This window comes from Eublepharis macularius, chromosome 11, assembly GCF_028583425.1.
Source record: "Eublepharis macularius isolate TG4126 chromosome 11, MPM_Emac_v1.0, whole genome shotgun sequence".
Taxonomy (NCBI): domain Eukaryota; kingdom Metazoa; phylum Chordata; class Lepidosauria; order Squamata; family Eublepharidae; genus Eublepharis; species Eublepharis macularius.
In genome coordinates this window covers 849815-875139 of record NC_072800.1, presented here as the reverse complement: position 1 = coordinate 875139, position 25325 = coordinate 849815, and the positions used below count along the sequence as shown (strand labels likewise).

At 48.6% G+C, this 25325-nt stretch overlaps 1 protein-coding gene across 2 annotated transcripts in view; it reads left to right on the top strand.

Moving 5' to 3' along the window:
* Positions 1-5119: 5119 nt before the first annotated feature.
* Positions 5120-25325, top strand: part of SMYD1 (SET and MYND domain containing 1) — a 53855-nt gene continuing 33649 nt past the window's right edge. Inside the window, exons 1-4 of one of the 2 annotated variants that reach the window (XM_054991484.1) lie at positions 5120-5559; positions 19726-19902; positions 22186-22399; positions 24150-24280. In XM_054991484.1, the coding sequence (XP_054847459.1) occupies positions 5423-5559; positions 19726-19902; positions 22186-22399; positions 24150-24280 (659 nt within the window). In that variant the 5' untranslated portion in view covers positions 5120-5422. The remainder of the gene's footprint in view (positions 5560-19725; positions 19903-22185; positions 22400-24149; positions 24281-25325) is intronic. The other variant, XM_054991485.1, reaches the window with a different exon arrangement.

The following is a 25325-nucleotide window of genomic DNA, read 5'->3' as shown; positions in this document are numbered from 1 at the left end:
TGGGTCTGAAAGAGAGGCTTGGTTCGCTGCTATGCGACAGGAATATGAGTCCCTCGTAGATCACAAGGTGTTCTCTCTGTCTGAAATGCCAGAAGGGAAAAGCCCAGTGGGCTGTAAGTGGTTGTATAAAGTGAAATATGACCCTAACGGAGGTTTTAAGCACAAGGCTCACCTTGTGGCAAAGGGATACTCCCAAATACAGGAGCAGGATTATGATTCAGTGTTTTCACCTACTATGAGGGGGGAAACCTTCAGAGCTGCTCTGTGCAAAGCAAGTGCAGAGGGTTTAGCTGTTTATCACTTTGATGTAGAAACTGCCTTTCTGAATGCAAACGTGGAAGAAGAGGTATATATGGAACAGATTCCAGGTTTTGAATCTGAACAAAAAGGTTGTGTATTAAAACTGCACAAGTCCATCTACGGGTTGAAACAGGCAGCACGGTGCTGGAATTTGTGTTTATCAAAGGCACTAGCTAGCCTTGGGTTTAGACAAGCAGAGGCTGATCCATGTTTATACACAAAGAAGAGTGGTAAGAAGCAATGTTACCTACTGTGCTATGTGGATGATCTCTGTTTTCTATGTAAGTCAACCGAGGAATTGGATGAATTCCGACAAGCAATAACTGGTGTGTTTAAAACAAGGTTTTTGGGACCTATTTCAAACTACTTAGGTATGCAAATCACCAGAAACAGCTCAGGGTGTTTTGAGCTGAGTCAAAGCAATAAAATTAAACAGTTGCTGAAGCAGCATGGAATGTCAGAGGCAAGAGAAGTGCAAACTCCCATGACTGCTGGGTGTCTTAAGGAGCCAAGGATTACTCATTTAGAAAATAAAACAAAATACCAATCATTAGTTGGGTCACTGCTACATTTGTCCTGCTGGAGCCGCCCTGATCTGGGTTATGTGGTGCAGTGGCTGTGTAGGCAGTGTGCAGATCCCGGTTACAGGGACTGGCAAGCAGCAAAAAGGGTGCTGTGTTATTTGAAGGGAACTTCTGAACACAGGCTTGTATTAAACACTACAAAAAGTACTGAAGTGGTAGCCTTTAGTGATGCATCATGGGGTAATGATGAAGGAAGGTCTGCTTCTGGGTATCTTATACAAGTTCTGGGAGCACTAGTATGTTGGAAATCACAAAGACAAACATTAGTGGCAACTAGTTCATATGAGGCCAAATTTGCCTCATTAAGTGATTGTATTCTGCAACTGGAATGGGTAATAAAGTTATTGGGGGATCTGAATATCCAATGTCCATTGCCAGTGAAAATAAAGTGTGACAGTTCTGCTGCAGAGCAATTGGCACAACACCAAACAATACGTGCCAGAAGTAAACATATTATGACCCGTTACCAAAATGTATGTGATGCCCTTCACAGAGGTATAGTATGTTTGAGTCATTGTAGGTCAAATGAAAATTGTGCAGATCTGTTGACAAAGGGACAAAACCAGGAAATGTTGGCTAAATGCAAAGAAATGCTGGGTATCATGCCTCTTGTTTCAAGGAGGAGTGTTGACATAATGAGCCAAGAAGCATGTGTGCGTCTTGCTGTTTAGGTCTGTCTGTCATAACTGATGTAATAGATCTATTTGACAGGTCCTTGGATGATGCAAGAGTGAAGAAACAGCTTAGTCACCTCACCTGATGTGCTGGGATTGGACACTGGGGGGTGCTATAGATGTATATAAGCCAGCTGTGTCTGGTGTAAGTGTGGAGCTTGTTCCAGTAAGTGCTTGGTGAAGCACTTTGACACTGAGAACAAAGTCTTGTATATAAGTCACTGTAAAATAAACTGTACATATACTTTTTCTACTATAAGTGTGTGGAAGCCTTATTTATAGCTCAGCTACAGTTCAAACCACGCTGTGCCAACAGGACATGATTGCTCTCTTTAAATATTTGAAAGGCTGTCATTTGGAGGAGGGCAGGGAGCTGTTCCAGTTGGCAGCAGAGGATAGGACTCGAAGCAATGAGCTTAAATTACATGTAGAAAGGTACCGGCTGGAGATTAGGAAAAACTTTTTCACGGTCAGAGTAGTTCAAAGGTGGAATCAGCTGCCTAGGGAGGTGGTGAGCTCCCCCTCACTGGCAGTTTTCAAGAAGAGGCTGGATGAATGTTTGTCAGGGATTCTTTGGGCTCATCCCGCATTGGGCAGGGAGTTGGACTAGAAGGTCTGTATGGCCCCTTCTAACTCTATGATTCTGTGTGAAAAGGCCACAGCCTGCCTGAGACCATTACTTCCTATCTTGTTTTAGCAATGCAATCCCAGTTTTATGTTGTTTACTTTTTGTAAGGAGATGTTTCAGTCTTGTTTATTATTATTATTATAATTTTTATTATTAGATTTTTTTAAGGCATCATTCACCCTAGGGTCTAAAAGCAACTTACAACATTTAACAATATAATACATTAAAACCAACATAAGAACAGATAATTACAATGAAATTGAAGTTTTAAGATATATTAAAATATATGGCTCAGCAGTATAGCACTGTCAGGACCAATCCAAAAACATCTGGTTACTCTCCAAAGGCCAACGTGAACAATTTGGCCTTGCATGCTCTGTGGAAACTCAACAAATGCAACAGGGCTTGGGTGTTGTCAGTGGGGCCATCCCTGAGAAGGCCCTTCTCAAGGTGACAGCTAACCAAGCCATTCTACTAGGGTGGTGCCCCTGCAAGAGGTTCCGAGAGGATGACTGAAGATGTAGCAGGCAGTTATAACAGGAGAGACGTCTCCCAAGGTACGAGGCTCCCAGGCAGTTAAGGGCTTTGAACATTACCACCAACACCTTAAATTGGATCCAGAGACTAATCGGAAGATAGGGCAGTTGCTGCAAAATGGAAGCAATAAAAGCTGACCAGGGTGTTCTGCTCAGCAAGGGGGCAGCTGCATGTGAGCCACCTGCCGTTTTGGAAGCATTTTCAAGGGCAGCCCTACATTGAGTGAATTACAGTAATCCAATCTGACGGTGACCTAGCAGAGCAAAAATATTTTAAAACAAAATACAAATTATTCTAGAAATGGAGTCAGCGTGAATTCCTCACTTGGAATACTAAGAAAATCTCTCCATTTACTTATCTACCAGTTTCCATGAGGGCTAAATTTTGACAAGGACTTGTAGTAGTTTCAGGTAACTAAAACATCTCTGAAAATATCCAAGTGCAGCTTAATTTTACATCAGCTGATTCTCGTCCAGTTCAACGGTTTAAAGTGGCTCATGAGTGGTAACACCTAAATCCAATCCAGTAATGATGGTATTTTATTGTTTCATTTAATTTATTTATACTCCCCTTTTCTCCACAAAGGAGGACCCAAAGTGGCATACAATCCATTTTATTCTCAGAACAATCTTGTGAGGTAGATGAGGCACAGTGTGTGTGATTGGCCCAGCATCACCCACCTAGCTTCCATGGCAAAGATGGGCTTGGAGTCTGATACTCTACCTCTGGACCACACTGGCTCTTCACATTGGATGTTAAATTGGCCCCGAGCGGTGAGGTTTTTGAAAGTTCCTTTGCTGATAGACTCTCTCTCATCCATTCCGATTTGGAGGGCAAGTTGAGAGCGGATCCGCTTTTGTTTTGTTACAGAGAGATTCAGATGGATCCTGCCAATGGACACTGACAGGCCCTTCATATTCCCAAGGACCCTGTCAGCATCCAACGGAGGAAATGGGCAGGGTCAGTAGGTGGACTCTATGGTGTACCATAGAGCCTAGGAGAAATGGAAGCCCTGGACTGGCTACAGAGAGTGGAGGCTCTCGTGCAGAGGCCCCCAGAGTTGCACCCATGGGCACCGTGGAGCCTGATGCTTTTCCTGGCGCTCAGCCAAGAGTTTTTAGAAAGTGGGTGGGGCCACGTGGGTCTCTTGTCCAGCAGGATGTCTTATTGGCTTCTGATTGGCTGTGCAGATTAAAATAATGTTGCCGCAGAAGCTGCCACCACAATGTTGGTTTTTATTCTTTCTTCATTTATTCTTTCGCACTCCTCTTTCCTGGCGTTTTATTTAAATTACCTCTCTTCTCGCTTGCATTTGGGCTTCTTCTGTATGTGTGGCTTTGCCTCCTGCGGCAGCCCTTTTCACGGTTGCTCTCATCATCCTATGTTAGAATTCCAAAGAGTGACCTTTTGGCCCCTGTATATGTTGCTGCCCTCCTGGTTTCCTTAGTATCCCCTTAGGGTTTTGTTGCCACCAACGGCTGGCTTTCGCCTTAGTTCTTTCTCAGTTTGGCTTGGGGTGTGTGTGTGTGTGTGCTCACACACGCAGATGTTTGCTTTTTAAAGTGATCCTGTTTTCCTTCCTCCCCACGCTTCTCTTTCCTGAGGTGTAAGTAATTTTATTGATTCTCTGTTATGGTTGTGTGGTAACTTCTTTTTAATCAGAAATGGTTAAAGGGGTCCGTAGGGTTGCACAAATGTTCTTAAAAGTGCATAGTTAACACCCAGACTGGTGAAATTACAGGTGCCAAGAGGGGTTTTTCTATTAAAGTCGTTGGGAGCAAGCTTTCAGGGCCCTGCCTAAATGCCCTGTGACTAGTAAAATGTAATCAATTATGCAAAATAATAAAAAAATTCAGAGTAAGTTATGCAAAGGGAAAATGCTAGCCATTTCCTTATTTTACATAACTTGGCGCTGCAGAATTCAGTTTTTCTCATTTCAGAATTTGGCTTCCTATGGCACAGCGTTTTTTTAAGTATGAAATACATACACACCTCCACTCCCCAAGTAGTTGGCGACTGACCTAAACATCAAGGGAAGGGCAAAGATGTCACATCTGCTTCTGAAAGAGGTGCCACATTTCTCCCAGCAATTTCCCCATGTTTTTAAGACCTCCTGAGCTGCTGTTCTATTGTGCCCCTTCTCTACCCCATACGAGTGTGTGTGTGTGTGTTTTCAGTTGAAGGGCAGCTGCAGCACCATGTCGCTTACAGAGTATGTCAAACAAATGTAGCGCTGTTTAATTTCTTTTTTAAGGAAACCAGATAGCATTGCACTGCATATCACCAGAGCCACTTAAGCTCGGCCTCAGCTGTTGGCCTGGCCCTGACAGACAGAAGCATGTGCCTTCTAAAAATACGCTTTCCAGAGCACTCCTGAGCCTGCCTGACTGAAGAGTGGAAACTCAGTGTTGTGGCAGTTGCATCCACAAGAATTTTCATTTTGGAAACCATTTTTTTATTTATTGTCCCACTGAAGCGAGCCCTGTCCGTGTGCAGGCAGCCCCCTCAACCTCTCAGTTTGGTTTGCTGAGTAAAGCTCCTTCCACCTCACTAAGGAAGTATTGTCCTGGCTGATGGGAGGGGGGACAGTCCATTTATAGGACTGGTCCTCTGGGAGCTGGAGGACATTTAAATAGCAAGACTGATAAGAACTTTGATCCCTTGGAGCCATCGGTGTAGCCAGCTGGGGGAACGCTGCCATGCCAAAGGCAGGCATGGAGAGTGTAGAGCTCTTCTCTTCGGAAGGCAAAGGCAGGGGCCTGAAGGCTGTGAAGGAGCACTGCGCCGGAGACGTCATCTTTGCAGAACGGGCCTATGCTGCTGTAGTATTCGACAGGTAAGCGGGCAGATGCAACCCAAGCACCGCTGGCGTGCTGTGCTTTCGGCAGGGAATGCCTGATGGGACCGGACAGCACTCCGGGCTTGGTAGGGAGGACGTGGTGCCTTGTCTAAGGGCCTCACCAGGAGCCAGCTATTGCAGGCAGGCAGAGCAGCGTTCTAAGCAGAGTGATGCCTTCTTGGGGTGTGACTGTGCTTGGGACGTACCAGACGATAAAACAATGCAAAACTATAATCTCTGTGAAACGCTTCGTGCCCAGCTCACCAACTGGGTTTGGTGTAATTGCTGAGAGCTGTCGGTGGTCCTCTGTGGGTCTCTTTGTGGCTGTCCGCTGCTGAGGTTACTGAAAGGCTAGCTAATGACAGGGATCAGGACACCGGAGGAGGCCAAATGTTCCTCCTAAGACCCTGCCAAGCATAAAACGGCCCCGAGAGACGGGCCTCCCCTGGTCTTCCTTGGGGCTTCCGAGACGCAGGACGGCCAGGCCCAGTTGCCAAAGCCCTGCCTCTGCTCAGAGCCCGGCAAATCCTCCCGTCCTGTGCTCCCATTCTACGAACTGGGTCTGCTATGCAACACCGGTACCAGCGCTGAGGAGCAGGAACAGGCAGAGCTAGGGATGGAGGGGCTGTTTCCCAAAAGCAGCGTTGGGGCACTGAAGAGCATCTCTTAATGTGCAGTTCTGACTCTCATATGACCTGTAGGGCATTAGTAGGTGCAGCTGAGCTGTGGTTGTTTGATGTGATGTAATCAGCCACTGTAACGTCCCTGGGAAAACATTGCTTCTTTGTTCATAATAAAGGCTATGGAGCAGGCAAAGCACATGGCTTTGTTAAATTCAATCAACAGAGATTATGTGATTGTGGTGATTATAAATATGTCTCTAAGTATTAAACATTCATAATTTTTGAGCACAGTGGAACTTGGTCATGTAATATCAACCCAACTGGATACAGAGATAAACAAAATAAGTGATACTATTTGGTTTGGTTTGTGGTGGGAAGGAAATACGTGGATTTCCCTCTGTCCTCTCTCCTGGGGAAGAGCAATCTGGAGCCAGTCCTTGCCCAGTCCGAACTCTAACGGGAGTGACTTTGAAGTCTCCCTGGCATCGGCTGCTAAAAGGGCCTGGCGGGGTGGGGTGGGGAGCGGTGGGCAGCAGGGCTGGGAAATGCCGGAGCCCAAGACCTTGAAGACGGAGGCAAGGGGGGCTTGTCTCCTCCCCACACCAGTTTAGCACCTCAGCCGCCAACGCAGGTTGATGGGAAATAACTTGTAGTTTACAGGGAGTTAATTTTTTAATTTTTATTTAACACGAATGATAATCCCTTGCGATGTAAGTATTATCACTCCCCAGCCAAATGCATTTTAATGAGCTTTATAATTGCTTTCCTTTGTCTGAAATAGATACCATTAGAGCTGTCATGAATTGTCACAGTGCACATTTTATATTTTTGAATTTGCATATTATTGTTGTTGTGGTTGTTAACAACAACAACCACAACTGTGCGTATATACTACCCTTCTAGACATATTAGGGCCCCATTCTGGGCTGTGAACAAAGATAGTGACCTCACGGCACTAGTGGGATTTGAACCAGTAGAATTTTTTTATTTTTCCTGAAGTGACTGTATGTGAGGAAGGAGACTCATGTATGTGAGGAAGGAGACTCCGGGCATGAAAGATTTACCCAAATGAATCTGTTATTCTTTATGGCGGCAAAAGATTAATTTTTGGTTTTGCCACAACAGACTAACCATGGATGTTTCTCTGGAATGTCTCTCTGAAATTAATTACTTAATTTGTGCCAAGAACTGCCCCCCCACATTAGCCCAGGAGTCTGTTTTCAAACTTAGAGCTGAACCCCAGAAGAAAAGTATCTCTGAGCGTGCACAGAGTGCCTTTCCCTCACCATGCAATAATTACAGTCTCCTACCCTCACCCGTAATCATTTAGGAACAGGTTGCCCCTGGTACTGGCTTAGGATGGGTTTTCAAGCAATCCCATTTGACCTCCAGACTATGGAGAGCAGAACCCCTGGAGGAAATGGCTGCTTTGGATGGCAAACTGTATGGCATACTATACATATACCATAGGTGCTAGGTAACATCCCTCCCTGTTCAGAAGAGTGGTTTTATAAGCACAGTAGTAGCAGTAGTAGTAGCAGTAGTAGTTGTTAGGCACAACCCCTGATATCTGTTCTGCCTCCAAATGCCTCAACAGGGTGGCATGGTCTGCTGTATCTGAGGCTGCAGATAGATCCAGGAGGAGCAACAGGGAAGGATAGCCTTTGTATACATACAGAAAGAGGCCATCAATGAAAGGTACCAGAGCTGTCCCCATACCGTAGCCTGGCCTGAACCCAGACTGAAATGGGTCCCGAGCACTAGAGTTACCCCCAAAGACCTGGAATTGGCCTGCGACTTCTCTCTCAATCACCTTGCCTAGAAAGGGCACGTTAAAGACTGGGTAATAACTGGCCGCCTGGTTTTCATCTAGGGATTTTTTTTTAAGTAGCAGCTGGATGGATGACTGCCTCCTTGAGTCTCTGGAGGAAGGTGCCCGGATTTAGTGACTGATTTATGGTAGACTCAAGAGTTTTTTGTGCTCCGTCTGTGATTTCAGAACCCAAGAGGGACAAGGGTCAAGTGCGCAAGTGGCGGCCTTCACCAGTGCCAGTATCCTGGCAACATCCATCACTGTAACTGGGTCCAGAGAGTTCAAGTGCAGACGGAACAACGCATCATGCACTTCTTCTGCCTCCCCTATATGGGACACGGGCTTAATGAGCTCATTCCTATTCCTCCCAGCCCTCCACCCTGGAATTCTTGAACGACTCCTAAATATTGCAGCCAAAATGGTTGCTTGTGTATTTTATTTTTAAGATCTTAATTACCCACTTATGAAACTATGAGACTGAAAAATAAAATGAAAAAAAATGAATCTCTTTCGTTGCAATAACAAGCATTAGTAATTAAAGCTAGACAAAATAACTAATTGGGCTAAGAAATGGAAACTCCTTTAGAACAGGAGGAAATCTCAAAGGGACCAGAGCTTTTGGCCGCCTCAAACGTACTCTGGCTCACCCCTGCCTTGGGCTGTAGCGGTGCTTAAAGTGAAACAAAATGGGTCGGATCCGGTCACTCAACCTCGTGCAGCTCTTCTGCTTGCTACAGTTCCAGGACCACAGAGCTTTTGTGCGTGCAGGCCCTACGATCCTCAACACAGCATTTTTGAGGGCCAAATAGTACCTCTCCGTCCCTGTTCACCAGCAGACACGTTGGTGGGATCCAACCCCAAGATGCTATTCAGGACTGAAGAGGCGGCGGGCGGGGGGCTGTTTCCACTCCAACTCTTTCCCCTGGAATTCCCTGGCTGCCTCCACACCATCTCTGCCACCAGCCCTCTGTTTCCCTGCTTGGCCCACTGGCTGGCTTCTAATGCTTTGCCCTGCTTGAGGTATCAGCTAGTGAGAATGGGCAGTGGGCTACTGAGGCATGTCTGCAGGCAGCTGGTGACAGAGTTGGGAGACCCATTTCCTTCCCTTTGGGACTATTTAGGAAATTACTTTGCCCCCCTCGCCCTTATGAAATCCTAGTGGCCGAGGCACGGGGCAGGGTCAAGGCGAAGGGGTGTGCTTAGCGAGCCCCAGGAAAGCCTCGGCAGGGGAGTTTGGCCCCATCTTTTCTGCGGCCCGTGTTTGCTGCCTTCCTTTCCCAAAGCAGCCCCGGACTATGGTGTGGATGCAGTAGCATTGGGGCCAGAGGAAAGAGGGGCTCCCTTGGGAATGGGGGGTGGAGAGCAAACTTTGCTACGGCCTGGTGCGGTGTCTGGAAGTCAGTGTTCCTAAGCAATGCTTTCTTTGGAGCGCCTCCACTGAATCAGCTGGGAATGGGACAGCCTTCCACACAAGCAGGCCTGTGGGGCTGGGCCTTGGGAAATTCTCCTGCAGAATATGATGCTGTGCAAAACGGGTGTTCATGGCCGGCACCAAAGAGCCTGAAGAAGCCCAACGGGTAGGCTTAGAACGACCACCCCCTCTGCACTGGCTGCCTGCCCTTTCCTAGGAAAGCCACAGCCCTCAGCCAGGGCTTCCATGTGCTCCTCTGTTCCTGGGCCAGGGTGCCAAGGGCAGAAGGGGCGCCCCATTTCTCCCAGTGATCCTCATAACCTTGAGGGGGGCATCCTGGCCGGCACTTGGGAGCAAGTTGCTAGAGCCTGAGCAAGCCTACGTTGAGGCCGTGGCTTGCAAGTACAGCAGGCGCTGAGCTGGCAGCTCTGGGCCTGAATTCTTGCCGGCCTCACACCTTCTGGTGCTGCTCAGCTCTAGGGGGCAACGCACCGGCCAGTGTGGCAACGACAATGTAGCAGAGGGCGAAGGGGTTGACTTCCAAGGAAGTGTGCCTGAGTGTCCCCCGTGTTCTGTCCTGTGCTTCCCCCCGTCCCTACGAAGGAAAAGCGGAGCTGCAGGGCTGCAGATTTCAAGTAGGGCTCCCTTGTCTCCTGTAGCCATATAAGGAGAGCCAGCACCGGAGGAGCCCCTCTTGGGCTCTGCTGGCTTGACAGCTGACAAAAACCAGTCTGGCACATCTGACCCCTGCCCAGCTCTGCTGCTTGCCTGGTGTAGCACATGCGAGTAAACAGGATTCCTCTTCCAATACTTAAATATTTGGGGATCTTTCAAGCCTTGCAGAGAGAGGAATTTCACACTGAAAAGAACCAGACATTCTTATCTCGTTACCTGCTTTATGAAAATGACAGATTCTGTGTCATGCAGAGAGGAAGGCGGTGGGGGGACCAAATGCCAACTGGTGCAATGGAAGAGAGCAGAAATTTATTGAATTAATCATCCCTATGTATTTTGCATTAGCTTCATCAGAGATAAACCTAGCAAAGTACTTTATTAAAATAACTTTTTATTTTATAACTTTTCCAATAACAGCAACAATAAACATCTATATAACATTTTTAAGACTAACCAACTTTACTGAAGTATAAGCTTTCGAGAACCACAGCTCTTGTGGTTCTTGTGGTGCATGCATCTGACGAAGAGAGCTGTGGTTCTTGAAAGCTTATGCTACAGTAAAGTTGGTTAGTCTTAAAGGTGCCACTGGACTCTTTTCTATTTTGCCACTTCAGGCTAACACGGCTAACTCCTTTGGATCTATATAACACTAACACTTAACAATCAAAACCAAGTAAAGATTATTACAAATCCCAATAAATGTTAATAAAAAGCAAAGTTGATGTATTTCTTTGGCAAGGTATTGTTTTCTATTGCATAGTTAGAGATGTAGTCAAAGAAAGGAAACCATTTTCCTATAAAACAAGATGGATAATTAGGGTTGTCTTCCATTGCTAATTGGTCTGAAATGTTGTCCATTATCAAAAAATCCCGTACCTTTTGCATCCCTGATTTTACTGATGGAATCTTGTTGGATTTCCAGTTTTGAACTATTACAGTTTTAGCTGCTGTTAACAATAGAGAAATAAGGTTTCTTCTTAATGCCGGAATGGCGCTATTGTCCCACAGGTCAAGTAAAAAGATTTCCAGAGCATTTGGTATTGAATATCCTGTTAGATATCTTATTCCTAAAGGGCTGTATTTTGTGACAAGTGCACCAACAATGAAAAAGGTACCTCTGTCACAGCATCCTTTCCCACGTCTGGGGTCGTTTATAGACTTGTAATGGGAAAGTTTTAGAGGCGTTAAATACCATCTGATAAACATCTTGTATGATTGTATTTTTATATTTAAAGCTTTGGTTTTGTATGTGTTAGACGACCAGACAAGATGCCATTGATTTTCATTGATGCTTTCCCCACAATCCTTTTGCCAAGCTTTTTGGTAAATTGTATTGTCGAAGGCTTTCACGGCCGGAGAACAATGGTTGTTGTGGGTTTTCCGGGCTGTATTGCCGTGGTCTTGGCATTGTAGTTCCTGACGTTTCGCCTGCAGCTGTGGCTGGCATCTTCAGAGGTGTAGCACCAAAAGACAGAGATCTCTCAGTGTCACAGTGACACCTCTGAAGATGCCAGCCACAGCTGCTGGCGAAACGTCAGGAACTACAATGCCAAGACCACGGCAATACAGCCCGGAAAACCCACAACAACCATTTTTGGTAAATTGTAGCCAAAGACCAGTTTGGTTATGCACTGCGGCAGATTTTAAGTAGGATTCCAGTGTTTTACATTGTTCTGCCCCCAGTAATTTCCCAGCGCCCCAGTTCTTCCTGGCGGGGCTGATTCAGTCCTCTGCGAGCCTTTTACATCCCCGGGCGATGTGAGCCGGAGTTCCAGCGCAGGCCCCGCCGGCTGGGCGGCCTCTTTTAAGTGGTTGGTTGCTCTTCAAGCGGGATGTAGCGGGGCTGGGTGAATTTTTTCAGGCAAGATCTGCTGGAACTCTTCTTTTAGGGCTCTTGAGTCTTGTTTGCAAATGGTTGCATTGTCGCCCTCTGCGGGGTGCAGATCCATTGCCATTTCGCACCTTGGTGATGCTTCCCCCCCCCCCCCCGGGATAAAACAGGCTCTCCAGTCGAAAGAAAGGCTTTGGCGGCTCCTCCTGAGTCTTCTGTCTTGCTCCCGGTAGACTTACTCACCACAAGTGAGGGGCTCGCTGTGATTTAGTCGCGGTAGCGGGGGCGGGGTGTCGAGGCAGGGATGAGGTGCCTCCCACTCGTGTGCCCACCAAGGCGAGGCGTCGCGCTTCTCCCAGTACTTTTGAACTCTAAAATTAGGATTTTGACATCAAACTTCGGATCAGGTCTTTTTTGATTAGTTATGCTGGATCATCATATGGGATAAATATTTGGAATATAAATTATCGTGTCTGGAGATCACCCACAATATGATAGAAACTCTTGAGTACTAGTGAATTGAGTAAGTTAATCGCAACATATTTGCGAGATCTTGATTATAATAGCACATTACTTAGAGATGGCTCTTCTCTTTCAATGGGTATCCCTCCTCCAGTGAAAATGCCAAACTATTGGTTGGAATTAACCCTCCCCAAGTACAGAAGGGCCTTTTTCCTCGCGAGTTTGAATGCCTTGCTATCAGCAGTGTTGTTGGGAAGGTTTTGTGAGATTCCATACGCTTAACAGGTTCTGTGGATGTGGACTGTGGACCAACTGAACCGATGAGACAGGTTATATTCTTTTGCAGGGCCGGATCTGGGGTTGCTGGCGCCCCCCCCCACGCACAAAGCGCGCATGCACTCCCGGCGCTGTGTGATGATGTCAGGCTGGGAGGCCTCCCGCAACATTCGCCTTCCCTGCTGAAGGGGCGGCCCCATTGGTGGGGCAGGCAAATGGTGTGGGCGGCCTCCCAGCCCTCTGTGCAGCCGCCCGCACTGCCGCCACCAGCTCCTGCCCGCTCCCGGTGGCTGGCAGCTGTGCCCGGCGCCCCCTCTTTGACAGTGCTGGGGGCAGACTACCCCCTGCCCCCCCATTGATCCAGCCCTGTTCTTTGGGAAGGTCCTGAATTTTTAGATTGGAGAGCTAAACTTATTCTTCTGTTTAAACAGAATATTATTTTTCTTGAAGCTAAATCTTCTTGGCTATCAAGAGATGAAAATAAACAAATAACTTTGTGTGGGGCTAGATTTTTGGCAGCTGTAGTAAAATCACATTGTAACTCTGGCAGTAAAGTGTTGGTTTCCCTTTTAGTAGATGGTGGCTCACTGTTTATGACGTTGGCCATGAAAACAGTAAGAAGGAGCGGTGTACGTTTGAAGTCATTTATTAGATTTATCCCCCCATAAACGTTTTGGACTGCTTCTCTAAGACTATCCCCTGATGAAGCTAGTGCAAAACACATAGGGATTATTAAGTCAATGAATTTCTGCTCTCTTCCAATGGACCACTTGGCTTTTTACCACCACCCCTTCCCCCTGCCCCCCGGGTGATTGGTGTGGTCCTGTCATTTTTTTTAGACATAAAGGAAGATCTGCACCACTAGGGCCAATCCAGTATTTTCTCTGAATCCCTCAGACTAACCAAATTAGTTGGCCAGTTCTTAAGCTGGAAGGATGAGCACCTAATTGTCATCTGTCCTGGAAGAAAGAAGATTAAGTTCCAATAAAGTAAACCCAGAGAAGTGGAACCAATCAATGATAGGCAAAAACTTTTCTTTAAAAACTTTCCCAGCAGATAAATACCCATCCCACTTCTGAACATGGTTCAATTGTTGCAATGAGACCCAACTGCCCTGCTGACTTCTTTTACCCTCTCCATATCCTCATTACCAGCTCCTGTTTGTAAGATAAATACGTGGCTCATTTTAACTCTCCTTGGTTGGGAATTCTTCAGCCATCAAGACCAAGACCTTATGGAAAATTAACTGGCCAAAAACTTGGCTTGAACCCCCTTTTATTATGTGAGCCCACCTACTTTCAGTTAACTGATGCTTCTGTTAAAGGTCGTTTCCTGGAGTTACTCATTCCTTAGCTGATGAAGCTGGTGCGGGGACATTCCTGAGCCAGCACTGATCAGCTTGACGTCTCTGCTTCTTGCTGTGTCACAGCAAAATAATAGGCAGAAAACAGTTTTGCTTTTGAAAGGTTCAACTATAATGGTCTTGAGATAGATATGGACAGGGCTTTTTTTCTGGGGAAAGAGGTGGCGGAACTCAGTGGGTTGCCCTCGGAGAAAATGGTCACATGGCTGGTGGCCCCGCCCCCTGATCTCCAGACAGAGGGGAATTGAGATTGCCCTCTGCGCCGCTCAGCGGTGCGGAGGGCAATCTCAACTCCCCCCTGTCTGGAGATCAGGGGGCGGGGCCACCAGCCATGTGACCATTTTCAAGAGGTTCCAGAACTCCGTTCCCCCGCGTTCCCCCTGAAAAAAACCCCTGGATATGGAGAATGTCGCTAGCCTCTTTGGGTCCCCACTGGCGAGAAAGGTGGGGTAAAAACGGAGTAAGTAAGTGCTCTGACCTGGATAGCCCAGGCAAGCCTGATCTTATCGGATCTCGGAAGCTAAGCAGGATAATTGGATGGGAGACCTCCAAGGAAGGCCAGGGTTGCAGAGGCAGGCCATGGCAAACCACCTCTGCTAGTCTCGTGCCTTGAAAACCCCTCCAGGGGTCGCCGTAAGTCAGCTGTGACTTGATTTACTCCACCACCACCAAGTAAATAAATAAGTGTAAGTATTTTGCATAGATTAAGGAAAGGAGGCCATCAAATATAACACACTTATTTGCACTGTTTCTCCAGAGCAATTAAATCACTTTCATTTTTAACGTGCGATTTCGGGGGAGCATTTTTTGGACAGCAGGATCTCCTTGGCAACCTTGCAAGCAAGGCCCCCCCTGGTCGATTCTTGATGCCTGGAAGACAAAGTCTTTGCTGTGTGATAGGAAGGGGGCCGGGCAGCAAGAGGAGAATATCTTCCTTTTGAATCCCATTTCATTTTCTGGCTTCCATTTTCTTCTTCCTCATTCTTTGAATATCCTGAAAATGTAGGGAAATATTCTTAGATTTGGTTAGCAGAGCAGTATTGGATATAATGAGAGCACACACACTCCAGTCTTTAGCGTTATAAAATAGTTTACTACATAAAGGATGAAAGAAAGGTTACATTGGAAGAAAATAAGAAGTGATGAGCTAGGCTACGTCTTTGCTAGCTTCTGTAATAAACAGAGATTTGCTTCAGACTGAGCTAGAACTGAATGAAGACGGCGACATTCTAAGCCTGAGCTTAGACTGACTTAGACTGAACAAAGAGCAACAAAACTTCAGTATATCTTTCTGCTTCATTGCCCCCCCCCCTCCAACTGGTTGCCCAATAGAGAATCCTAATTCTACTTCATTAAGAATAGAGACTCCACTTTCTACGGTGAGAAGCCTCTTTCGAAGCCTAAGTGGTTACATGCAAATACGTTTCCTAACAAAGTATCACAAACAGTTTAACTCTTTCATGACCGAATGTAAATGCTTGCTAATTCCCAACAGGAAAGACCACAACAAACGATAAGAGACAAGCTTTCAACCACGTAAGGGATGAAAAGGCACACAATTCTAAACAGATTCATTGCCGAGGTCTGATACTTGCTATCATTGTGCCTGCAATCGGGCACTTTTGTTTTCCGGACTGAGAGTGCAATCCTAAGAACTCTTTTCTGGGAGTAAGCCTCGTTAGACAGACTGGAGAAGGATTCTCCGTAGAGCTACTTAGGATTGTGCTCTGAGTTAGTTGGGAGCATCTTTGTGAGGCTAATTTAGACACACAGCAGCAGCACGTTTGCATAGAGACGGACGGACGGACGGACGGACAGACAGGTAGATAGGCAGGCTAGTATCAGTCTCCTCCCTGGCTACTCTACTATCGCTCACTTTCTCTGATTGGTAGAAGGTAGTCCTAGGGCACTTCCTTCCTTCCTCTCTCCTCTTCCTTTTCCTGCATGCACCAGGAGAAGCAGCGTGGTATCTCCTCCTGGGACAAATGAAGCAGATGGCCTGTTATCAAAATGAAGTCATCCTAGTTAGCTAGATTAGTTAGTTACTTTTTCTCTCCACTATACTTAAAATTAATGTACTTCTCTAAAGAAATAGATCATTATTGGTTCTTTAACTCAAAGGAGAGGGTCTCTGTGTGCAATTTGTAAGATAGTGTGGTAAATATTAGTTTAGGCCATGCTGCTGTGCTGAAGCTCAGGAGGAGCACTCTGTTAATAAGGAAAAGAAGGGCTGTCTGACTGGTCCAGCCATCCTTAACTAAACCCAACAATTGGTTATGGGACCAGCCTCACTAAGTATCAGAACATACTAACTGAGTTCTGATTAACCAAGCGGATACTAAAACCTCAAAACTATGGAGAAAGAGTAAGGCATAATGGCTGCTACTAGAGGCTGCAAACGGGTCTGTTGATAAGGCCTTCATAGCAGGACTCTTAAGAATCACATCCTTCTCCTTTGGAAGACCAGGAGGCAGGAAGGAAGGAAGGAAAATCTCCCAAGAGGCACAGAGACAGAGCAGGAGTCAGGAGGCATTCCCATCTTAGACAAAGTGAAGCAGCTTACTTAGCAAGAGAGTGACACACACAGAGATACAGGCAGCAACACCCCCCCCCCATGTCCAAGGCATGCTGAGGCGTCTATTCCATCAATGTCTTTGTTGATACACCCCAAGATTGCATTCACCTTTTCCCCCCTGCAGCATCATACTGACTGCTATATTTAGCTTCCATCCACCCATATCTCGAGATCTTGTTCACACACCCACTGCTACCCAGAAGTGTATCCCTCATCCATTAGGCATGCTTTGCATTTTTGTTACCCAGGTGGAGAACCCGGCACTTGTCCATGTTAAATCTCATCTTATTCAAATCCGCCCACTTTTCCAGTGTGTTCAGATCTCACTGGATTCTCTATCGTTCAGGGTGTTTGCTACTCCTTCCAGTTTGGTTCAGCTGCGAATAAGCATGCTACTGGTTCGAATCTCACTAGTGCCATGAGCTTAGCCTTGGGTAAGCCCCTCCTCTCAACCCCAGCTCCTGAGTTGTATTGTGGGGATAATAGTAACACTAACTTGTTCACTGCTCTGAGTGAGGCACAAATCTGTCTAGAAAAGCAGTATATATAAGCACAGTTGTTTTTGTTGTTGTTAATATTAATGAGAAATTCCTTCACACCCTCATCCAGATAATTTATAAAAATTATCGATTTGTGAGGCAATGTGCCCTTCTCGGCCCTCGCTGCTCAAGGTCCAGTTTGTTCCCCCCAGTATCTAGGCAACGCCACTGCTGTGGCCGAGCTCCATTGCTTCTTCCTCGTCCACCAAGCAAGTAAAGAGAAGCTTGAGGAAGGGTGGAACGAGGAGGGAATGGGAGGGCGCGTACGGAGGATGAGCAGATGGTGAAATTCTGTGGATCCTTTGCCAAGCATTCAATAATTCCCTGTCAAGAAAAACAGTCAGAAAATACTGGGGGGGGGGCACACATGGCTCTGTGTTGGATGAATAAACAATGGAATTCCCCACCCCCCCCATCATAGCTGACTGGAACTTTGAGTCCCATGTCAACGTGTGTGCGCGCACAAGCGCGCATGCGCAAGAAGGGCCCTGTCCTGTGGCTTTTCTGCCGTAGGTACTGAAATGTCTGGACCCATGGAGGGAAACATTGTTCAGCTCTGTCCTATTTGGGAAGCTTTGTTGGTCAGATCCAGGGATTCTTGTTGTCAAGAACCAAGTCTCCTTTTGGGCCAAACATATGCCTCCAAGGTGCGGCAGTGGGACGGGGCCCGGCTGGCAGCATGAGATTGCCTGGCGTCTGCCTTGTCCTGCCGGGCCGAGAGGAGCCAAGGAAGCTGCTGAGGGAGCGTGGGCAGCCATGGCTCCAGCAGCGCTCCTGGGTCCACTCGGCCCGGCAGGGCGAGGCAGGCACCGGGTGAGCTCGCGCTTCCGGGGCCACGCTGCCCACACTCCCTTGGCAGCTGCCTCTGAGGTGCAACGGCAGGACAAGGGCCGATTCCAGATGACTAACCTTAAGGCGTTTCATGCCGCCCTCTTCCGGATCGCGACGGGGAAAATGCGAAATATCGCGTTTCCTCGCGCGAGTTTTGCGCGTCGTCGTGCAAAACTCGCGCGAGGAAACGCGATATTTCGCATTTTCCCCGTCGCGATCTGGAAGAGGGCGGCATGAAACGCCTTAAGGTTAGTCATCTGGAATCGGCCAAGGCCTGGCCAGCAGAGCAAGCTCACCCAGCGTCTTCCTCGCCCTGCCAGGCCGAGAGGAGCTGGGGCCGCGGCTGCCCACACTCCCTTGGCAGCTGCCTCCAAGGTGCGGCGGTGGGATGGAGCCGAGGTGCCGAGGGAGTGCAGGCAGCCCCGTAGCCCTGGCAGCACTCCCGGCTCCTCTCGACCCAGCAGAGTGAGGCAGATGCTGAGTGAGCTTGCACTGCCGGGGCCGCGGCTGCCCATGCCCCCTCGGGTGGCTGCCTCCAAGGTGTGGCGGTGGGATGGAGCCGAGGCGGCTGCTGAGGGAGCATGGGAAGTTGCGGTCCTGGTTCGTCTTGGCCCCGCAGGGCGAGGCAGATGCCTGGTGAGCTCACGCTGCCAGGGCCGTGGCTGTCCCTGCTCCCTCAGCAGCCGCCTCTGAGGTGTGGCGGCGGGACGGGGCCCAGCCAGCAGCGTGAGCTCACCTGGGGGCCACCTCGCCCTACTGAACCAAGAGGAGCTGGGAACGCTGCTGGGGCTGCAGCTGCCTGTTCCAATTGGTCCACATTAGAGGCCAGCTGCAAGTCAGACAAGACGCCTCCACTTCCCATCAAAACTTGAGGGAAACTGACACGTGTCTAACTCGTGTCAGGCGTCACTTGTAGCTTGGCTCTAAGTGAAAAGCAGTTTCCAGACAGATAACTCTGGACATGTTTTGCAGAACACAGGTGCAGACATGATTGCAGAAGCACCAAGGCTGAGCATCTGGAGAACGGTCTGCCCCCTGCATTCCACCTTGTTCAGATATCAGAACCCGGGTTGGGGGTAATTGCTTTGATGTGTGAGCCTGCCTCAGCTGCAGAGAGCCGTGCTGTCTTGTCTTGGCAAAGCCCCGATTGGTTCCTAGAGTCTGCCCATGTTGCTGGCCAATATGGGATAAAAATGGAGTTTCTAGTTTGGTTCAGACAGGCTTCTTGCCCTTGGCCACTGTGATCCGATGCTGAGCAAGGGAACATCGTGTTTAGTGGGCAGGGACCCTGCCAGGTATGTCAGGAATTCTTTACTGTTTTACTCATCCTGTCTTACACGTTCTGTCTATGTAATCTTTATGCACAATTCTTAATAAATGTATGACTTTTTATTATTGTGTAGTGTTATTGGGTTTTCAGCTTCAATCTGAACCCAGCACCCTGGCCCATTGGCTGGTACTAGTTAACTGTTTTGTTGGAACTCTGAAGGTAAGTGGTCTACCTTGCAGGACTGACTTCCAAGTCGATAGTGGTACGGCTGAAGAATTTATATCCTCTGCCTCTGAGCTTGGGGCTAGCTAGAGGAAACCGGAGGCAGTGTTCTGCCCTGGGATGGAAAGGGTTTCTCGTCCCTCGGAGCGAGTGGTTTTGATCCCCGCTGCCGGAAGCTTGTCCAGGGTGGCGGTTATACTTATGGCTTCCTCACAAGCCATACCTGGCCTGTGTTTTTCATCCAGCCATCACTTCTCCCTTCCTGTTTCCAGTCTCACTCACCTCGTCTGTCACACCTGCTTTAAGCGGCATGAGAAGCTTCACCGTTGTGGCCATTGCAAGTTTGCCCATTACTGTGATCGGACCTGCCAGAAGAATGCCTGGGTGAACCACAAGGGCGAGTGCTCTGCTATCAAGAAGCGTGGCAAGGCACCCAATGAAAACATCCGGTGAGAGATGTACCACTCGGAGCACGTGGGCCTCCCGGGCAATCTGGGCATACAACCTCCCATCGCCCAAGGACGGAAGGGCTGGCAATATTACTTCTGCCTACCCTCGTGGCAACGTATGCCAGTCCTGCGCATTGGAACAACCTGATTTGCATATTATGCAAATGTTTCTAATTCTGCAAGTCAAGCATTGTTACAGTCAGGAAAAGGGGGAAAGTGGCTTTCCTGGTAGGACAACCTTAGCCCACGGTTTCCCTGGAGAGCAGCCTAATAATCAGCTGCCACCACTCAGGCGCCTCCTGAGAACATCTAGACTGACCTGCTGAGAAGGGGCCCTACCAGGTCAGTCCCTGCACAATAGCAAAGTAGGAGGACGGAAACCCTGGGAAATACCTTGTAGCAAACTAGGTAGTGCCCAGGGAATCTGGCACGTAGGGAAGAGATTCAGAGAAAATCCAGAGGAACGTATTTACTAAGGAAGCCAAAAACTGTCTTCGTAGAAAGAGGGTTTATTACAGAAAAAGGGGGAAATAGCGAGTGGATTCAAAAGGCAGTGGAAAGGGGACAAAATACAAAAACTCAGGGAAGCGCCCACCATCACACAGCCTCTCAAATAAAAACAACAACGTGGAGCTAACTCAGCTAAGCAAACTTTACCTAAGTTGTAGCAGGTTTCTCGGAGCATGTACGATGTTCCCTGCCATACCCAGATAGTGGAGTCTTCCTCCTTAACCCCTGGCCCACCGGTCAGCTTCTCAAGGTGGGAGCTTTACAAAAAAATAAAGGGGGGCGGGTTATGGGCATCCTTGTGGAATGTCTCATTTTGCCCCGAAGAAGAGAGAAGAAAATCCCTTTGCTTCTTGGCGGGATCACTGGGTTTAGGGCGGGGGAAGCCCCTGAAATTTGGGCTGAGTCTCAGGGATGATAGTTGTTTGTCCCAATACTCAGCCTGTGAGATACGGAAGCTCACCGAGAAGAGCTGCCACCAAGGGTTACCAGTCCCCCGCTAGGGGCAGGGGATCCCTTGCTGCCACCCTCTGCCCCCCGCCAGTGCTTACCCAGCCAGTGGGGGCAGGGGGGGAGGCAGGGGAACGCAATTCCCAGGGTGTGCTCCCAGGCAGCGTGGCACGCTCCTGCGCACCGCAGCGGGCCAATTTGGGCCCCAAACAGGCGGAGTCAGGTGCGTTTGGGGCCTAATTTAGCCTGTGGTGAAGCACAGGAGCTCTCCAGGGCCCTCCTGGCAGCACTTCTGTGCTCCACACTGGGCTGAATTGGGCCCGTTTGGGACCAAAATCAGCCCACGCCGAGCACGGGAGCGCTGCCTGTGCCATGTGACGTCGTCCTGCAGGACCCTGGAAAGCTTCTGCGCTTTATAGTGGGCCAATTTAGCCCCAAACTGGCCTGATTTGGCCCCAAACGGGCCCAAACTGGCCTGCTGCGGAGCACCGGAGTGCTCCCACGGGCGGCAAAAGGCCCTGTGTGGTGATGCCACTTGAGATCATCACACAACCGGGAGCTCCACTCTAGGGGTCAGTGCCGAGTCTCCCACCTTTCCCCTGGAGGGTAAGGGAATCTGGCAACCCTTTGCCACACGGAGACTCGAGGGCCAGGACCTGTCGCAGCTTCACTGCAGGCCCCATTGGCACCCCCTGTCCCAGCGAGGGCAGGAAGTGGGCGGGAGGAGTGACTTTGCCGCTGCCTTAGAAATGGTACGTCTGGCTGTACGGGCCCATTGCAGCTGTTGTGAAGACCCCGTGGAATGTAGTGAAATGTGCCCCCAGGCCTTTGTTTTTATCGCAGAGAATGAGGGACTGACACTGCGGACCTTCAGTTGCTAGAGCCCTCCAAGGAGTTTGCCTCTCTCTAGCCTTTATCCCCCTCCCCTAATTATCCCTCTATCTTTCTTTTTCACTGTTGCTGTCCAATCTCAGAGGCTTGGCCTAGCCCCAGGATCCGCACCCAGCCCCCTCTTGCATTTAGTCCCTTAAAAGACCCCAGCACCACCTGTGCCTCTTCCTTTCTATCTCAACAGCTACAGAGGCAATCAGTTTCTCTCTACTGGTTCATACAAAACCATGTAAATATTGATTTAAAATCATCTTATGTTTACAAAAAGGTTAGGAAAATTAATGAAAGACATGTTTATCAACAAGTACTAGTTATGTTAACAAAGAAATTGATTTAAAATTGGCCCTCTAATTAAAGTTGACTCTGATGCTTATATTGGTTAAAGGATGTACTAAATGAAACTTGGGGTCCTCATTGTATTTCTTGGTCTCCTAGGCTGGCTGCTCAAATCATGTGGAGAGTCGAGAGGGAAGGAGGAGGGTTGGCAGACGGGAGTTTCGTCTCCATCGATGAGCTGCAAAACCACGTGGAGCATTTTGGGGAGGAGGAGAAGAAGGAGCTGTGGGTGGACGTGGAGAGCTTCCTGGAGTTCTGGCCACCAGACAGCAAGCAGTTTGGCATGCAATACATTTCTCACATACTGGGTGTGGTACGTTGCCTAGAGACCATGGCTGGGTGGGCCAACTGTTAATCCTAAGAATGACTTCCTGGGAGTAAAACGGCAGAAACAAAACACAAGCAAATTGCCATGACAAGTGACAAGACACGGAAACCACCCAGCAGGAACATACTCACAGCAACAGACCGTAGCCAGTAGTACAGTCTACACTCCTGTCCCTTTCCAAAGGATCTCTCTGAACCATTTCCTTACAGCACTGTCCTATCACGGGTGTAAAAAAGCCAAGTGTTTTAATATGAGGGTCCAAGGGCACGAAGGGCTGGGTAGGTGGTAGACACCCCCAGCGCCTTGAACTGAGCCTTCTAACCGGTAGGCGGCAAGCCATGGAGTAGCTGCAGCAGGGGGGCGAACTGCAGGCTCCGCCCAGCTCCTGACGATAATCGAGCTGCAGCATTCTAGTAGGGGGGGCTGGGGGGGGGGGTCGTCTGGCTATCCATGACGTCCGGCCCCAGAGCTGTGGCCGAGCTCTTTCAGATTCAAGAGCAGGGGCGCGAGAATAGAGCCTCGCCTGCGGGATCCTGGCAGGCTGGTTTTTCTTCTCTGGTGGACAATCTTTGTGTTTGGGCAAGGAGCAGAGTGGCCATGGCTCCTCCAGTATAGGAAACATATATTGTGTAGAAAAAAGGCGTATTCTTCCTTTTAGAAAGAAGGAAATGGGGAAATGTAAAAATCCCACTGAAAGGCTGGAGCTGGGCGGGGGTGGGGGAGGGGAGGAGGGACGGGGCGGAGTCTGGCACGTGGGTTGCTTCCCACCCCCAAGCTGTAGCTGTCCCATAACATGACCGGGGAGGGGCAGGACAGGAAGAGGACGAGGAGGGGACAGCGCGGCTGTCATGGTCACCTTTGCCACAAACGCCCTCCACAGCTGCTGTCCTCCCTTTGTCCTCTTCCCTTTCCAGTCCCTCCCCCCAGCTATGCTATGGGACCGACAGCATTCGGGGAGCAGCAGCCCATGTTCCCCCGGTACAGTCTCAAATTACTGTGGGATTTTAAAAGTTTCCTGAGTACCTTTTTACCAAACAGAAGAATCACACCTGCACAAGTCAACGCTCTTTCTGGACTGGAGGAGCAACCACCTCCATGGGAGTGGCCACAACCAGATGCACACAGGGAAAGAGTTGTTAGGCCCTAAAGAAAGCCGTTTGTGACGCCCTGCCCGTGGCATCCTTTGGCGCCACCTCTGTGCAGACTTTTTGAGTTTGTTCAGTGTGTTAGATCCCTGTAGGCAACGCACATCACAAGGATCTAATGGGGATGGCGCGTGGGCTCCGTCTATCAGTTCATTAATGGGAAATATTCCAGCACTGGGAACAGAGCTGGCTGGCTGGCTGAGTGGTGGTGGTGGCCTGAGAGCCACAGTTATTTGACAAAACCGTTACTGACCTCCGCCCCCAGCTTTACCCAATTTTTATTAAATAGCAATAGAAAGTTTGACTTGCAATGCAACTCATCCAGGGGTGAAAATCGTTTTTAAACATTGTGGTGTTAGATACTCCACACTTTACAGTTACACTTCCTTTGGAATACTGCATATAATTCCACAGTCAGAAGCGACTCAAAACCAGAATCCCTTTTGACAGGTGAGGAAGGTTGGCCTTCTTCCTCCAAGTAAGATTCCCCAGAAAAAGAACGGCCCCCCCAGAAGAGCAAAGGAGGCCAGCCCGGCTGTGGAGACTCCCTCCCCCCATCATCTCTTTTGCCCTTGTATTTTGTGGAGCAGATAAACTGCAACGGGTTCACCTTGAGTGACCAGAGGGGGCTGCAGGCCGTGGGTGTCGGCGTCTTCCCCAACCTCTGCCTGGTCAACCATGACTGCTGGCCCAACTGTTCCGTCATCTTTAACAACGGCAAGTAAGTAAATCCCTCCTCTGCGCTGATAGGTCTGCATAATGTTTTTAGTTCTGGAGTGAAATTCAAGCTTTTAAGAAAAATGACTCGCTCTGAGCCGTCTCTCTCGTTGCATCTTTTGGAGCTACAAGGGGAAAACATTTGTGTGTTGGCACGGAGAGCATTTCCCTCGGGGGGAACATTTCTGTGGGCTTCTGGGCCTTGAAGAGAGCCCATTTCTGATAGAAATCCTATTGCCCGCCCCCCTCTGAAGGATTGCAAAGGTCGCAATCTATTGGGAGGTTTTCCTGTGCGGGATTGCTTTGTTCAGCTGCCTTGTTCACAAGTTTGCTGCCTATTATCTGAATAAATGTTCATCTTTGCACGATCCAAACTGCTCTGGAACCAGCATGACTTTTAAAGGATTAACTGCTGGGGATCTCATCCCACAGTGGAACTCCAGGTACCAAAACCTGAAGCAGGGAGCCCGGCAGGAAGCAGGCGGCTGGTAGGCAAGGAAAGAGGGCAACCAGTATGTTCACCAGTATGCCGATTTCCAACCTCTTTTGTAAAAGCCGGTTTTGTTCTGTTAAAGAAACTCCACAGCAGATAGTCAGATTTATAGCATTTCATGTTGTACAAAGCAAATGTCTTCTCACAAGCCTGAAGTGATACCTTACCAAGAGCATCAGTCAATGTATCCAAAGCTCACTTTAAGAAAGCCGGCCTAAGCATCTCTTGAAAGCGCATCGGCTTTTCTTGTCAGAAGATGAGAAATGTTTGAGTCCCGGAGCACCTTAGAGACTAAAACCTTTCCCCAGGATATTCAGAGCAGGAAAGCTTTCTTGGGAAAAGGGCCGGGCCGGGCAGCGCAGTCCTCCTGGGCGCCACCACAGAAATTTGAGTCAGGGTCACTGAAAGCATCTTTACCCCCTGAACCAAAGGAGATACAGCAGGATCAGGCCCCTCCCACTTCAAATGACAACTCCAGAAAAGTTGGAAGAATTTTCTCAAATACGGAGAAATCTCTAAGAGCTTAAAAATGGCTTCAGAAATCAAAGGTTGGGCA